This window comes from Falco naumanni, chromosome 1 (assembly GCF_017639655.2).
Source record: "Falco naumanni isolate bFalNau1 chromosome 1, bFalNau1.pat, whole genome shotgun sequence".
Taxonomy (NCBI): Eukaryota; Metazoa; Chordata; class Aves; order Falconiformes; family Falconidae; genus Falco; species Falco naumanni.
In genome coordinates, this window is record NC_054054.1 from 12,829,334 (window position 1) to 12,846,448 (window position 17,115).

Here is a 17,115-nt window from a genome sequence, read left to right on the forward strand (position 1 = left end):
TCCCGCCTCGCCGCGCGGGGCCGGCCGGGCTCCGCACCGAGCGCGCCGCTTCCGGCTTCCGCGGGGCCGCTGGAGCCAGGTGGGCGCGGGGGGCGGCCGCGGCGGCGGGGGGGCGCTGAGGGGGCGGCCGCGCCTTCCTCGGTCCGAGCTAGCGGAACGGTCGCTGCCCGCCCCCGGAGATACGGGCCGAGAAATACGGAGCGCGGCGATCCGCGTTGGAAACGCGTTGCGACAGTTTGGGGGCCTGGGTGAAAGTGCTAAGAGTAAGGTAACAACCCAGCGAGGGGCCGCAGCGCGCGTGTTCTCCGAAAAAGCTGTCGCCTGCTGGTGGCCTTTCACCTGACAGCCATAAATCGGGCCGTGCGAGCGCGGCGGCCTGGCGACCGTTACCGGCGGGGACGGGGGGGCTGCGGGGGGCCGGTCAGAGCCGGGCCTGAGGCAGCCGCTGCGCGCCCGGGCCCTACGGAGCGCAGCCGCCCTCAGGGCAGCTCCGCAGAGGTGGAGAACGGCGTTGAAGTCACAGCGCCTTGGAAATGATTTCGTCATTAGGAGGAATCGTGGACTGGAAGGACGTAAGGATGAAATACTGCTAATAGAGATTTTTCCAAATATTGATGTCTTGCGTAACGCTTGCAAAGTGGAAAAGCAGATTTTGTTGAATTCTCCATAGAATCAGATGTGACCCAGTGAATTCACTGTGATTCCTCTTTTGATGCTTATGCATAAGGTAGAAGCTATTTTATGCTCAAATACAAGAAGTCTTGAAATATGGAAGGCCTCTTTTAGCTGTTAGTACATGCACGACATGACAAGAGTAAGGCAACAGTTACCCAGCCCCCCAGATGTATAGCTTGTTACAGCTGTTCATTATATTTGTGACAGCAAGGTGGTTAGTGTGTCACATAAGACGAGATAATATGACGCATGGGAATGTCGCGCTCAGCACAGAAAATCCAGAAATCTGCTGATGCAATCTGCTTTCCTGTCTGCTGCAAACTTAGTGTGCATCTTTGGGACCTCATCAAGGACAATTTTTAAGGTGGGGGAAGAAACGGCACAGGCATGGTATGAGCAAAAGAGAATTTAGATGCCAGACTTTATGTGTTTTACATAGCACAAACCATCAGTTAAAATACACAAGCATGCTTTGGAGTTGTGGTGGGAACTGCTGTCTTTGCCCTTACCTTCACCTTACCAAATAGAGGAGGCACGTGAAGAGCAGTAGGTGAAGCTTTTACAGAGTGAAACACACAGTGGTGGGGACCCAGTACTCACACAGTACATTTTGGGGCTTTTCCTTTGAACTGCTGTTCACCTCATACACAGCCTGCCGATATCTGAACTCTGAGCTTTCTGTGCCACAGCATCAGCCATTAAGTTGGAGAGTCTGGCTGCTGCACCCTGCAGGGGAGCTGGACTGCAGACGGATTCCACTGGGGCTTTCCTGTCTGAGCATTTAGTAAAGGTGTTATCGTGCCTAAATAACAGTTTTGGGTCATCCGTCAGCCTCAGATGACAGAAGCGTGGCCAAAAGTAGAGGTAGAACATAATGTAGCGACATTTTAGATACTGATTAGTGCTTTTAAAAGGTGCAATGCTGTGATTTGAAAGGAGTTGTAGGTAAACAAAGTTTTTACTGTCATGATTTCTGGAATTGTAACATTATGAAGCTCCAGTCAGAAAATCAAAAGATGGTAAATTCCCTAAAAATTTGGAACTCGGGGCGAAGACAACAAACATCTTAAGTGGAAGCTCAGTGGGAAAGAGTGATAGCATACTCATCTATAGGATGTTTTTATTTATGAGATGGTGTTTGAAAGCCTGGTTTGACTTGATGGCTTTATTAAAAGGACCTGACATTGCAGTTTTGTTGTTGTTTAGTTCAGTGCAACTTTCTAAAAACTATCATCTTAAAGAATTCTCATAGTGTGTCCTCAGTATCACTGAGACCATTTTTCATGAAAATGGTTTGTCATTTTGGTGGTTTCAATTACGAGGTAATGTGTAGAAGTCAAGGTATAAATACTAACCATTAGATTCTGTTGTAAAATCAGCATTCGAGCAGTTTGAAAATTAGTGTGCAAGTCCAATATGAGTCCTCACATTGGACTCCCAGTGTCAGAACCGTCACGCTCTAGAATAATAACAACTGCCAGCAGGCAGCTCAGCAATACGATTTTGACTACAAAATATGACACTAATACAATTTAAACACAGTGCAAAGTGCTGCAGGGTGAGAAAACTGATTTCTGTATGCTATCAAAACCAAATTTTAGCATTTGGTCAGAACAATATATTTCTTTGTTCAGGAAAGTTAGGATTGTTGGATTTATTTTATAAGACTTTTTGAATGAAGATACTAATTTTTCTTCCAAGTTTAAGCTGCTACAATTTGCTGCTTGTTGATGCTTCAGCTCTCCCTTACAGATACCAGCATACATGTCTGCTTGAAGTTAGGGATGAGGCTGGGAAAAGCAGGTACTTCATTCCCTAAGTGCAGATGGAGATTTTAAGATTACACTGGAGTCTCACTTATCAATTGTTTGCAAATACATTTCTGCAGTTTTAGAAATCGGAGGCAGAGCAAGTAGCTAGCCTGTAGCTAGAAGAAGTGCGGGTTAGTTGTACAGTGCAATATATGCTGGGGCAACTCGCTAGAGAGGCCAGATTTTCAAAAGAGAAGCACAGTGGTGAGGTACCAAAATAAGAGCTAAACACTTCCAAAACTTAAGCCATCTTGTCTGCAAGGAAATGTGATTTGGTAGTGACAGCACAAAAAGTATGTCCACCTAGGCCATAGACTCAGGAGTGTTTTTTTTAGAACTATGTTTAATAAGGCAACTTTTTTGTCAGTAGAGTGGTCCTTGCCTCTTCCTTAGCTGCTTTCTTATTCCCATGCTTGCTAAGCAAATACCCCTGATGCCCCTTTCACTGTCTTCCCCCATCAGATTGTGCTAATCTGGGCCTTGCGGGTGCTTGTTGGTTTGGGTTTGAGTTCTTTAACCTGTATCTAGTTTAGAATGTGACACCAACAACAGTTTCATCAGCAGAAATGAGGGGATGATAAAGATGGAGCGTAAGGAAGGGCCTCTATCTTGAGTGCCCATGTTAATGGGAGAAATTCTGACATCAGACCACACCTTTAATCTTAGTTGTCCATTTCATGAAGTCAGGATAATACTTGCCTAATTTATTATAAACACAGAGTAAACTAAGCATATGTGAGTACTGTGGATATGACAAGAGAACAGTGGTCTGATTGATTGCCTGATGGTCTCACCACTGTATTGCATTCCATGTTAGAATGTTAAAGTAGACACATATGTTGAACAGATAGAATTAAATCAATGTGAACCCTTCTTGGGAAACAGTGGCATCTTAAAGCAGTGCATGCTCATCTCTTCATTATTGCTCATGTGCCAGAATGATAAGCAGTACAAACATCCTTTTGTCATAGCTCTTAAATCTGTATGCAATTTTGTTTTCTAAGCCTTCATGAAAAGTGAAATCTGCATTTTTGCAGTACACAACAATTTGCTTACCTGAAGAATGCTTTTTAACTGATTGAAGCAGGTAGCGAGCATGAGAAGAGAGAGAAGTGAAAATGAGCTGAACATTGTCCTTATTAAAGAGGCAAGGCAAACTAAAACCAGAAGCCCATTGCAAACCAACCTATAAAACATGGCAAGATAGGCTTTTTTAAGACAAAATACTTCAAAGACAGTTATGTGCAAAGTGTAAGACAGCAAAGTCCTTTCCAGATCACAGTATTCTTAGTGATTTATCACATGACTCTTCCTAAGGGACTGGCCCCTTAATCTACGTGTCAAAAGAAACTTTCAGAAGAGAAAACGAATGGAGATGAAGCACAGTTAACGTGGGAACTCCAAGATCCAGTTTTAGTGCTGCATGTGTCACGTGTATCCACGTATTTACATACGTCGTTTTATGTACATTCATTACATACCTGTTTTTTCCCCTCCCACAGAGTGAAAAATGCCTAAAAAGAAGACTGGTGCTCGTAAGAAAGCTGAGAACCGTCGTGAACGTGAAAAGCAGATAAGGGCTTCAAGAGCCAACATAGATTTAGCCAAACACCCTTGCAATGCTTCAATGGTAAAATAACCTGAAGTATTATATATTACAGTACGTGATTTTACATTATGTAAACCCAGCGATAATATATTGATTGTATTTAACACCACTAGAATGTCAATCTTCCTGCCATCCTTCCTTTATATTTAAGTTACATTTTGCATCAGGGGTATAATACTTGAATAAAAACTCAGATTCTTAATCAGAACTTAAATCAGAGTCCCTGTGGGGTCTGTAAATTTTATGTAGTTTAGTTAGAATAAAAATAGTTACCAATGTTTTGTTTCTTTTCTTTAGGAATGTGATAAGTGCCAAAGGTAAGTATTTTTCCCCTTCTAAAACCAGTAGTTTAGTATTAATTGGTTTCAAACATTTTACAGGTCTTTTTTTTTTAATGCTTGCTTGCTTTTTTTTTCTCCCCTCCATGTGCCTAGACGACAGAAGAACAGAGCTTTTTGCTACTTCTGTAACTCTGTTCAAAAATTACCTATTTGCGCACAATGTGGTAAGTAGAAATAATGAACAAAACCATGGTATCTTCAGTCCCATTTGTAGCGTTAAACTCTCAGCAGTTAAGAGTACCTTTGTCTTAAAGTACCATTGTGAATTGTGGAGCAGGTTCTTTTAAATCTGCTGTGAATGTCCTCCTTGAGAAGTGATCTTGCTCGATCATGCACTCATGGGTATGCCTCTGACACCCAGAGGTTTGCAAGTTAGGGTCATTGGTTTGTCTTCAGTATTTGATCTTCAGAAGAATTTGCCTCACTGCCTTTTAGGATTGAGAACATCTTGACTGACCATTACCCTAGAGTGACCACGTAGAGTATTGTTTCATAAAAATGTAACAAGAGCAAAGTTAAAAAGGCTTTGACTGCCAGCAAGGTGCCAGTAAATTTAGGGGTGATATAATTTCTGATCAGTTTAATATCAATTAAAGCAACAGTACATTATTCAACTTACATAGTTTTGTAATGTAATATGCTGCTCATGTTACTTATATGTGCTAGAGGGCTGATGCTTTGAAATCACAAGAAAAGGACTCCTAGTGACAAAACTCAGCTCTGAATCAGGTTAAAATGCACACACCCCCCGCTTTAAAAAAAAAACCCAACACAAAACAGCTGCTTGCTTGCAAGGGATGTTGATAGTAATTTCATACTTTAAAGTGAATTTTGTTGTTTTACTGTTTCAACACACCCTTGCAGATTTTTGATTTGTCATTAAGCAATTTGGCTGTTTTGTAGTTTGACTCTGAGAGCTGCTGACATCTGCAGCTTCAAGTGCCTTTGTTGGGACCTGCAGATACTGAGCATTTCTGGAAGCCAGGCTGTTTGTGCAATGGCAGTGTGTCATCCTTCCTAAGTCTTCCCTCTGTCATCATGCAGTGAAGCACTAAAAACATACTGTCTATCTTGCAGTATATTATACATCTGAAGTTGACTCCTGTGTGTTGAATTTATCTTAAGCTGCAGTATGTTTCTGGAGGAAAAGGGTTCCTAACAACAGCCACAAAATGAATATTGAGTTCCAGGGTTTTCCAAGACAAAGACCATTAGAGCTGTTTGGTGCTTAGTCAAATATTGGGGACAGCTCCTGTAAACCAACAGCATCTTTCTTAGAGAAGTCGCTGAGAAATGGGAGCAAGGTAGCTGTACTGCAATGTTCAGGCCCAGCAATACCCCCACCACCTCCCAAATGCCATTTAGTATCTGAGGTGTGATTTAATACAAAACTCTGCTGATGCTGCATACTGGGATTTAATGACACTTTCAGAGTGTTGTTTGGTTTTTGTCAGCTCTTGAATGGGTTTGCAGGGAGCACCCTTTTGCTGGTTTCTCTAAGCAGGCAATAACACTTACTGAAGGGGTCTGTGGCAGGGCAGCTTAAATCAGTGATAAAACTCCACTGCAGTAGCCCGGACTAACTACAAGATTTTCTTTGCTTGTATAACTGCATACAGAACGTGGATCTTTCTGGTATGTCAGAGGCAAGGAGTAGGAGAAACTTGTCACCCTAACTGCTTGATTTTTAAGTGCAGACTGTGGCCTTTTGTCTCACACAACCCCTGCATTTAAAGGGAATTATTTTGTCTAGGAGGTAATATCTCTTCAAAAAAGAAAAAAAACCCCACCAGCACAAAACCCCCCATGTATCTAAGTAAGTAAATGATCAGATGCACATGTTTTTTTTTCAGAGGGCCTCAGCCCGGCACACAGCACATGCTGCTTTTATGGTGGGACAGAAGTAGCAGCAATTTTAAAGTCAGCTTTATTAAGATGTCATTGCTTGACTTTCACCTTAATTTTGGCTTTTGGTTTGTTTTGACATTTGAAATTCTTGCCAATGCCTCAAAACATAAAGCAAGACAATGCACAGCCTCATTATCTCACTATTGAGGCAAGAGATTTTGGCTGAAAACGGATAATTAATTTGATCTAAGGGAGATGTGAGGGTGGGTTGCAGGTTGCAGACATTCGTTTGCATTATTTTTACCTAGATTTACAATTAAGCACAGACGTTTGGCTGAAGTACTGCTCTTACATGAACATTCATTCTAAGTGTTTTTGATTTTTACATACTTTTCTTCTGGTTGCTTGCCTTTTTTTCTTTTTTTTTTAACAGGAAAAACCAAATGCATGATGAAGTCTTCGGACTGTGTTATAAAACATGCTGGTGTGTACAGTACGGGACTAGCAATGGTGGTATGTATACAAAATCACAAGCTCTTTTGCCCTATGAGACTATATTATGTAAATCTTGCTCAAAAAATATAAAACAGATCTATGGAACAGTAGCATGTACTGTGCCAAGGTTTTTTTCTCATCTTACCATTCCAATCTGATTTTTCCCATATATGAAAACCCAAATTTTGCATTTTTAGGTTCAGCTACTGCAAACTCGTAACACACGTCCTGGATGCTAACAGATACGTGTTGGTGGCAGGCCCTAAGCACGTGCATTAACAGCACTGGAGCTTACATGCCCCGTAGCCGATTCCCAGTCTTCATTAAAATCTAGGATCATTCTGTAGAAACCAGTGGACTTTTGTCACTCTCTTCTCAGTATTGCAAAGATCATCAGTGTTGCAGAGAGGAATCTGTTCCATGGCATTAGGGGGGGAATTTTATTCAAAAGCATATACAAACATTTGGGCTTTCGGCAGAGATAGTTACAGCTTCTGGCCTTTTGTTCTTAGAAGTTAGTTCTACATTCTGGAAAGCAAAGCATGGCATGTCACAGCCTCTGGACTGAACGCTGTATGGGCTGAACTCTGTCCTGTTTCTGCCTCCAGCTGGCAATCAGCTTTTCTCAGTAACGCAACCGGCCTTCCCAGTCTGAAGTTCCTGTACTCACTGATGCAATGTTTTCATCAACAATCAATTTGGATTCACCATTGTTTTCTTAGTTTTGTGTGCTTGTAATGCACATGGTAGTTTGTTACATAGGGGCTGAGGAGGCTTCTTAAATGCTGCAATTAAGGGATAGTTGATGTGTAGATCTTGTAGTTTAATCACAATGAAGGTTAGTCTGACTTACTTCTAATGAGTTATTTGATCTTTGCTCTCTGCAGAGCTTATTTTCTAATATAGCTTGGTTTAAAATCCAAATGAGTAATTTCAGATGTAAGAATCTAGTGGCATTTTTCAGGTCTTTTTTGAAATGGCATTTTTGCCAGAACATTGCTGTCATTTATGGATCTCAGGTTTCAGCTGGAGGACACAATTTTCATGCATAAGATTTATGATAAGAAATGTAAAAATCAGAAAAGGAGAAAACCAAGTTATTTTGCATGATATTTAATCCTGAAGAAACGAATATCAAACAAACGAAATGAACCGTGGAGCAGCTTGGTAGGAATACAGATGCAGCTCATGCTCTCTAGCTCAGCTGAAATGAACCCACTGAGAGAATGGATACTTGGATACATTCAGGGTTATGGAGTAAGAGTCTGTCTCTAGATATTGCAGAATTCGCAAGATGATACCTTTCTGTAATTGCAGGGTGCAATCTGTGATTTCTGTGAAGCTTGGGTGTGTCACGGGAGGAAGTGTCTCAGCACACACGCATGTATCTGCCCTCTTGCAGATGCAGAATGTGTTGAGTGCGAAAGAAGTGTCTGGGACCACGGTAGGTTGCTTACACTTGAAAGTAAGAAAATCTAACCAATACTTTTCTACTCACATTGCTTAAATTACTCTATATTTTTAACATAGCATTTTGAATCTTCACTCACTATTAGTCTTTGCAGTATGTTTGTTCAAAGCAAGGCACTCTCCCCATTTTAAAAATAGGCCTTATGCAGGGGGGAATGTAAATGACCTGCTCAAGAACATAACTGCTCAACTCATGGAGGGTTATGTAATCTAAAGTACTAACTGTCTTAGCAGCTGAGCCCTTCACATAATTAAGCACTGCATCAGATTGTCAACACACAATTTTCTGCCATTCCTTCTTCACTTGTGCATGCTAGTATGGGTATTTGGATTCCCAATTGCATAGCAAACCCTACTGATCTCCATTTGTGGAATCCTTTAAAGTGTTTATTTCAAGTGCCCATCAGAGGTGAGGCGGTGGGAGGGAAGGAGGCTGGATGAGAACGTGATCTGATGTAAGAAAAATACTTAATGCCATAGTCAAAATAAAATGAAGAAAATAACTAGAAGTAATACTTGCTTTATGTTTGTGCTGCCTTACATTGTGAGATACATGGTATTTTTCAGTGTAATAATGGATGGCAGTGTCTGATTTAGGACTTTGTTGAAGCATTTGTGACAGAAGGAAGAAGCGGTCGTCAGTCGAAACTACTGCCTAAATTGTTTGCAGAGCAGAACTTGATGCTTATGCCTATTGCTGATTATTTTGCCTTGATAAATCTTTTAGGAGGCAGAATATTTGCCTGCTCTTTTTGCCACGATTTCCTCTGTGAAGATGATCAGTTTGAACATCAAGCCAGCTGCCAAGTTCTGGAAGCAGAGACATTTAAATGTAAGTTAGTTATTCATAATCCCTTTCACCACAGCTAAGCAGACTCTCCAATTGCTTCCTCTGTGCTCCAGGATACTCTCCATCACCTTTTCCAAATAGCTTTTACCACCACTGGAGGAAAGGGCCTGTTTCTTATGTGCTTGCTCTTGATACCCCGTTATCTAGATTAGAGCTTTTGTTTCTGACCTTCCTCCATGCCAGATTGTACATGGTAGTTGTTTCCCTGCCTGGCTTTTACAGGCCTCCCAAGGGAAGTTGCCTTTGCAGGAGCCAGCCGTCTCTGAAGTTGCAGGGTTGGCAGTGGGCAGGACTGCAGCAAAACTGCTGGAACTGCTAATGCTGCTTTTTTAGTCCACAGAGCTCTGCAGGCAAGGAGCACTCTTCCACTCTTCTGACCACACCGATGAACTGTTTCGACATACCTATTTCTCATGGAAAACAGCTGCTCTAAATAATACTACTTGTGTTAGTCTGGCTAAACTTTCCCAGATTGCTGTGTTTCCCAGATGGCCTGTATGTTGGTGAAGGTTTAGCAGCTGTTGGTTTTGCAGAAGCAGCAAGTCCTGAGGAAGGCTGTGGCTCAGGAAGCAGTCATCATCTGATTCAGTGAGACAGGGTGAGCACAGAAAGAAGTAACAAAACTAGGGTTCATCCAGAACATGAACTCAATGTTAGTTTCTTCACTGACCATTGGACTGTGGACATATAAGTCAGTAATGTATCAAATGTGTCAGTATTGATACATGTCCACTTTTACTGAGTAAAGAAGGTGTAGCTGAAGACTTTTTGTCCTTTTGAACTTTGATTAATTGCGTGGACAAAACTGAAACTGGTATTTGTAAGAGGACATGATGGTCATGGCCGAATTTTCTAGTCCACTACTCATCTCAGGCTGAAACAGGGAAACTTCAGGGGAAGTTAAAAAAAAAAACAAACCCACACAAAAAAACCCCCACAAAACACAAACAAACCAAGACTATGCATAATGTTTGAAATAACTGATCTTCTGTAGGAGTCTTTCTTTTCTGCCCACCATTAGCTGCTATTTGGTTTATCCCCATGAAACAAGTGTTTATCCTTTCCAAAACCTGTATGTATTTTGATTATTGCAACGTTTTTCAATCCATATTATAGAAGTTCAAGGTGCTCTATCATGTATAAGACTGTTTTCTTCAGAACTGACTTATCTCTTGCGCTAATTGATTACTTCCAATTCAGAATATTTGTTGATTTCAATGTTGTAGTCTGCGTCTAGAAATCTTTTATATCGTTTTTCATCTCAGATCCATTTTTGCCCAGCCAACTATTTTCTAAGCCTTGATTAGCTTCTCTTGATATATTCTGCCAGAATATCGTCCTGCACAGCAATGTTGAAGCAGCAACAGCTGTTCCACAAGAATGTTTTTTCAGTGATTGTTGGAAGCTTTTAATTCACAGATGTGATGTCACACCCTGAATAGGAAGATTGTTTTTTTGAGGGTTTTCACTGTGTTCAACATTTTGTGGCACAGTGCAGTCTTGGTAGAGAGGCAGGATTTTCATCAGTGTGTGGTAACAAGATTATAAAAGCTGAACTTCTACAGGATACATGAACTTGAAATGCAGTCATGCTGTTGTGGTCTAAATCCCATTCTAGTTGTGGAAAAAGTACTGTTACTGTCCATCACTCTCTGAGAGAAGTTTTTTAAATTGCAGATACTCCAGAAATGTTTGAATATATATGCATTAGCATTTCCAGTTCCATCTTTAAACACCTAACAGAGTGCTAAATCCCCTGGCTGTCCTGCTCATGTGGAGAACTCAGGATATTTATTACTTCAGATTCAAAAACTGTTCTCACAGGGGTAAGGCAAGGTGGAAGGGAATGGGTCTTGCACAGGGACTGATAAAATTACTGCTTCTTGAGGAGTAACTATTCACCTGCTTTGTGTTGCTGCCAGTTCCTGTGTGGTTGCCTTTACTATACTCCCTCTCGGGGAGTAAAGAAACCAATTTGAAGCTTAAGGGCAAGTTCGATTTTGAGCACTGATTCTCGTTGCAGTTCATGTGCCAGCTATAATTTTTTAACACAGTTAGATAGATTTTCATCTGAAGTTGTGTGTAAGAAAGTACATTTCCGGAGGACATGACAGAAGCTACGGAAAAAAGTAACTGTTCTAGTTTCGGAATTTTGCAAGCTTTAAGTGTTCTCAAATCCCATATAAATGAGATAAAGGTATTAAAGGCTGCCGTGGTGTTGTTTGAAGTGACTGTAAAATACTAGCACTCCTCCTTTTGACATTGTGAGAAAAGGAAAAGCAAGATGATCACTTAATACCAAATCGGTTCTGAAACTTGTGTTTAAAAGTTCGGAAACTCAAGAAATAGTTAAACTTTTTCTGCTCTTGAACTTTTAGTGTCAAATCACATTACTGCAATTGTACTTGCACTTAAACTTGGAAAAAAAATGTAGTAAAATGGTACCGTGTGGTAAAACAACTGGTGTGCGTTGCCAAAGTGCAGTTGTGTCAAGGAATTAAAAATAAGCACCTCAGTTACATTATTACATACTTTTACAAGGTTTTAAAATCATCACAGATCTCCAGTTTCCAAGTACTGAATTTTCCTTACTGATTTTCTCCAACAGGTGTTTCCTGTAACAGGCTTGGGCAGCATTCATGCCTGCGTTGTAAGGTAAAGAGTAAAAACAGTTGCAAGTAGCTGTGATTTTAGACTTGTTCTCCTTAGTCCCCAAGGCTGGTAACAAGCCTTGTCATGCCTTCATCTACATTATTAAAAAAATATTCATACTTTTGTATTAGTTTCTGAAGCCTGGAGGCAGCGTTATGGGGGACAAAAGGGCTTTTATCTGTGCTTGCACACTTGCTACAAGACAGTGTTGTGCATCTTTACACCAGGTGAAGTGATCTTCACTTTGTCCAGCCCTCTGTGTTTAAATTGGCTCTGTAGAATGTTTGGGCCTTTTCAGAAAAAAAACGCAAAACAAACCCTTAGTCTTGAACAGAATCCAAGGCTTTGGACTATGTGTGGATCCAGTGTAGAACCAAGACAATTTTAAAAGTTTTTGGTTTTTTTTATAAAACAGTCAAGTGATGATCTCACCAGAAAACGCTGCTGCAGCCTGGATCCAATAGAAATAATCTCCACAGCTAACCCAGTTTTGCAGATGCACAGGCTAATTTGTTGATGTCAGGCTTTTGGTTTTACACACTTGGAAGTAATTTTGTGTAAAAAGTTCCACCTGCTTCATCATCAGCATTGCCCAGATTTCTGCAGGTGCTGGTTTCTTGCCTGGTCTTGCTCTTCTTACATTCTTTGTTTCCCTGCAGTCTCCCATAGCATTGATTTCATATTCCAAATTCTTCCTTTCTCCAGGTATGTTCACTGGCACCCTGGTGCTCAACATGTGAAATTTCAATCTCTTAATTCTTGCCTTGAGGTCACTGCATAGATATGTTCTGGCATACATCGCTGATTGTATTTTGTTTAAGCTTGTCAATGTAAAGCAAAGTTTTCCAGGCTCCTTGTGGGCAGCACTATGATCCTGTTCCTGAATGTGCTACTTTCTGTGCTTGTTTATCAGTGCTTTTACCCAGTCTTTTCCCCAGGAAGCCATGAAACTTACTTTCAACACAGGAGCCGTTGCTCTGCGCACAGACTCCAGTTCCACTGCAGATAGAGCTCATTAAATTTTAATCCCAACCAGAAAATCCTGCTGCTGTTCGACACTTTTTTAGCTTGCTTCTGGCTGGAGACTATTCTTCTATGATTAAAACATTTAGCCTTTTTTATTCTTTCACCCCACAGGCATGTTTTTGTGATGATCATGTGCGAAGTAAGGTTTTCAAGCAGGAAAAAGGAAAAGAGCCTCCCTGCCCTAAATGTGGCCATGAAACGCAGCAGACAAAGGATCTCAGCATGTCAAGTAAGCCTGCTTCTCTAGCTAACAAACAATGCAAGTACTATTGGCAACTGCTTTTTTGCATAGGAAAACTTAAGTAAAGTCCATTTACTTTCAGTTGACTTGCAGAGCTTTGCTGCATTTGTTTTGGGGAAAAACTTTGTTTCTTAGTTCTAGAATAAAGCAGTCTCTTATTCTTAATCATTAATTGATTGCAATACAGTGAAAACTGTTGTCTAGTTTGAGATTTTAGTTACAGAACAATTGCAAAAAATCACCCCTAAGTCATTATTTCATCTACAAGAAGCTGGCTAATGAAGTTCAAAGTGCAATTTGATGACATACATACAATCTACCTCAACCAGTCTTGAATGAATCACAATAATATATTCTGTCTGCAAAGCACATCCAATTACAGGTTTTCTTGGTTAGAGTACCAAAGGTTTATCCTAAAACCCAAGTCATGCTCTGGGAGCAGTTATTGCTTATACAAACTTGGCTGCAGAGGGATAGGCTGTTTGTAGCAGAAAGGTTCTGTCAGAGCAAGAATTGAATCTGAAAATGTCAGATTTAGAAGAAGTATGTGTAACATTATATGCTCTTTGCTGAGTAGTGAAAAAGGATGGAAAAGAAATGTCAGATGCTCAACTCAAATTGCTGTTGAGGAGCGGGAACATAATGATTTTTGTCTGCCTGCAGCACGCTCTTTGAAATTTGGCCGACAGACTGGAGGTGAAGATGCAGATGGAGCTTCTGGTTATGATGCCTACTGGAAGAGCCTCTCCTCCAGCAAAGCTGGAGAAGCAGGTGACCGTGAGGATGAGTATGATGAATATGAAGCAGAAGATGATGATGAAGATGATGTTGATGAGGGAGGGAAGGATTCAGATACTGAGACCACAGATGTATTCAGCAATTTGAATTTAGGAAGGACCTATGCTAGTGGGTATGCACATTATGAGGAATCGGAAGATTAAGCTTAGTATGCTGGCAACTAAAAAAACTTGGAAGGAGCCAACCAGTGCTTCACTTGAATCATGTACATGCCAGTAGGATAGTTCTATCAGGTACTTCCGTATCAAAGTTAGAGAGTAAAGAGTATGGAACTTCTGCAGTAACTCCAAGTGAGGTTTGGGGGTTTTTTTTTGTATAAACCAATATTGAGTTTGGGACTGGGGAAGAAGGCAAAAATATTTTTATTCCCCTAAGCAGTGAAGTGGTTTTGTTCTTGAATTACTGAGTATAATGGTTCAATGCCGGTTTTGCCTATCAACACAGGAATGTGGGAGAGCTGTACAACTTGTTTCTATTTGCTCATTAGAAAATAAGTTATTTTTTACAATAATTTTGTTAACTGATTTCATAAAATTAATGTAGTGGTGTGTTGGTGACTGCGTTTTTTTGTTGTCTGCACAGTAAAAGTCAACTGCATTCTTTAATGAATTGTCATAAATATTGATCTCCCTTGAATAATTGGAAAGCAGGTTGTATACAAAGCGTAAATTGACACTAAAATAACTTGTTTATGTAGGTAAGGCAGATCAATGTCGTTCTCTATGTACTTGAACATTACCTTTCCAGCATTTTTAGTATTGGATATTAATCAGTGAGGCTATATGCAGTCATTACAAGTGCACCCTGGATAATAAAAAAATTTATTGCAATAAAAATGTTGGTGCATCCTCGCTACCACCAAAATCTATAATTTCTCATTAGCTCAACAAGAGACTGGTTTCTTCTGTGCCTAGTCTTCAACTCTTTTCCTTGCACATGACAAAAAACCCCTACAAAATTGGTAGGAAACAACCCCTGTATGTGAATTGGGAAGGTGAAAAAAACAGGTGGGTTCCAAATACTGGATTTGAATATGGTTCTGTGCAAATGTGCTGGTACAAGGCTGTGTGATCAGCACATCTGAGCTGAGGAGGTGACACTTGCAGAAGTGTTAGCAGTGATTCCAATTTGAAAGTCAACGTGTTAATTACCAGTCTACACATCTAAGTGATAGAATGTAGTTTCCTCCTGTAGGGGAACTTTGGTAGGATAGCAGCTTTAACAGCAGACAGATCAAGATACAAGGGCAGCCACCTGCAACGTTACTCCAGCTTTTTAAATGTCAAGCTTAAATGCAAGAGCGCTATTCCTTGTTATCTGTCAAATACCTGAACTGATTATAGAATTACCTACCTTTGTGGTGTTTTCTTTACTGTTTCTTAAGAGTTAAAGGTCATATGTTGGCAGAGCGTACCCTATTGAGAATAATTTTTAATGATGTTGGGATTGCCAAATGAGCATTTCCTAACAAAACAGGATTGAGGAACGTCGCCTTGGTACTTCCCTCCTAAATTCCTCTTGTACCAGTTGCATAGAAGACATGAGCTGGAAGGCATCCAAAACAAAAACAATCTGACAAAGAGCACAGCTTGGTTATGGCAGCTGAGGAAAGAAACCATACTGGAGAGAAGGACATGAACTGATCAGTGGGTGTCAAGTGCTTGCCTTCAGAACTGGAGAGGAAACCGGTTAATGCACTGACTGGAAGCCAAATCCCATTCAAAAACTGAAACTCCAGGGCCATCCAGTTTCATGCACTAGCAAAGAGCTACCCATCTTAAATTACGTACCTGACAGATGTCTTGGTTAGTCTTCGCATAACCAAGCAAAGTGAGGGAAGTAGGATGCCTGCCAGTTCAACAGCGATTACTTTTTTGTGAAATTGGCACCCGTGATAGAATTTCTGCTCAATTTCATATGGTCCAAAAACTTTCAAAGTTAGTCCATCTGTGGCTGGTCAATTCCAGCAGCAATGCCAGTTTTTTTATCTTGGCTTGAAATACAAAACAATTATACATCAGTACAAAGTCTTATATAGGATTGAGGAAAGTATGTGCATTTCTGCATGTATGTAAAATTATAGCTGCTTGTGTGTCATTAATATTATTACTTCATCGAAATTCCCCTTTAAGGTTCTTGGCTCTTGAATTAGGTTTTTCCCATGTGAAATCTGCTGCTGTCACTGTCTGTGCCAAAAGCTGCTGACGTAACAGAATTAATCATCATAATCAGAGTAAAGAATTACTCATTTTCTCATTGAAATGTCCTTGCACTGATCCTCACAAGACCAATCCTCCAGAGCTAACGCGTGTTGCTGCGATACTGTCGTAAGAGAAGGCCACAGCACTGCCTGCAGCAGATGCTCAGGATACCTGCTGTAATCTAGCAAGGTTACCGCTCCATGGGCAGAAGCATTTATTTGCTTGTTCTTTGTACTGCTTTTCATACCACTGGAAATGCCTGTGCTGTGAACCCAGCTGGAAATAGGGCCCAGGATTTCAGCCTGCAGTGGCCGGCCTTCGAGGGGTCGCAACAAGCAAGTTTAAGCTGCTTTAAAGTAATCAGGTGGATTCAAGCTGGAATAGACAACCGTGACCGCATTTTCTACTAATGGATTTGGTCAGTTTGTGACAGGACATGCAGGATACGATGCTATGGGTTGTACTTTCTCATCCTTCTCTGCTTATTTAGTAAAGTTGAAAACATGGTTTGTCGGGCACAGGTCCTCAGAGCTTGCTTTCATAGCAAGTGCATTGTTTTGGTTGTCTTAAGGTAAATTGCAGGAACAGGATGAAACAGAATGAGCACGTTGCCTAGCTTTATTAAAACAGAGGTCTGGGCCAGACTTCCAGTCTTGGCTCCACTTTATTGCTGTAAGTCTACTTTGAGGTGGCCTGGATAACCATCTCTACACCTAAAACATAAATTAGTGCTGCCTTTACTTAGTCTTCTGAATTCAGCACCTGATACACCTGTTGCTAAATCTGAAGGTGAAGATGCTGTGGTACTAATGAGGTACATTTCACAGGATCTCAAGCTAGTTCAGACCCTGCCACAGTCCACCAAGAACTTTCAGGTGACAGCTGAGCTGCTTCTGTCAGGGAGATGACTCTAAAGTCACCTGAGGCCAGGGCTTAGTGCCTGGGCACACAAAACCGCCATGCTTAACTCCGTGTTTCTAAGACTGCAGTACTGCAGTGTGCTTCCTGGTGGGGCAAGAGTCAGATAAATAAAACCCTGAGATTGTACAGGACATTGACTTTTCCTTTGAACATCTGATTAAAGGAAATTCTGAGCTC

General features: G+C 40.9%; 1 protein-coding gene across 4 annotated transcripts; it reads left to right on the forward strand.

The window, feature by feature from the left end:
* Positions 1-17: 17 nt before the first annotated feature.
* On the forward strand, positions 18-14,652 carry ZNF330 (zinc finger protein 330). 4 transcript variants are annotated; one of them, XM_040581401.1, is made up of 10 exons: positions 18-79; positions 3,989-4,116; positions 4,393-4,412; positions 4,530-4,600; positions 6,718-6,797; positions 8,097-8,223; positions 8,977-9,081; positions 11,708-11,754; positions 12,889-13,006; positions 13,682-14,652. In XM_040581401.1, exons 2-10 carry the CDS (start codon positions 3,997-3,999, stop codon positions 13,957-13,959), a joined length of 966 nt encoding a protein of 321 aa, XP_040437335.1. In that variant the 5' UTR covers positions 18-79; positions 3,989-3,996; the 3' UTR covers positions 13,960-14,652. The 4 variants fall into 4 exon arrangements, with proteins under 4 accessions (XP_040437335.1, XP_040437393.1, XP_040437466.1 ...); XM_040581459.1 differs by lacking the exon at positions 18-79 and adding an exon at positions 107-268; XM_040581532.1 differs by lacking the exon at positions 18-79 and adding an exon at positions 307-572.
* The last annotated feature ends 2,463 nt before the right edge of the window (positions 14,653-17,115 follow it).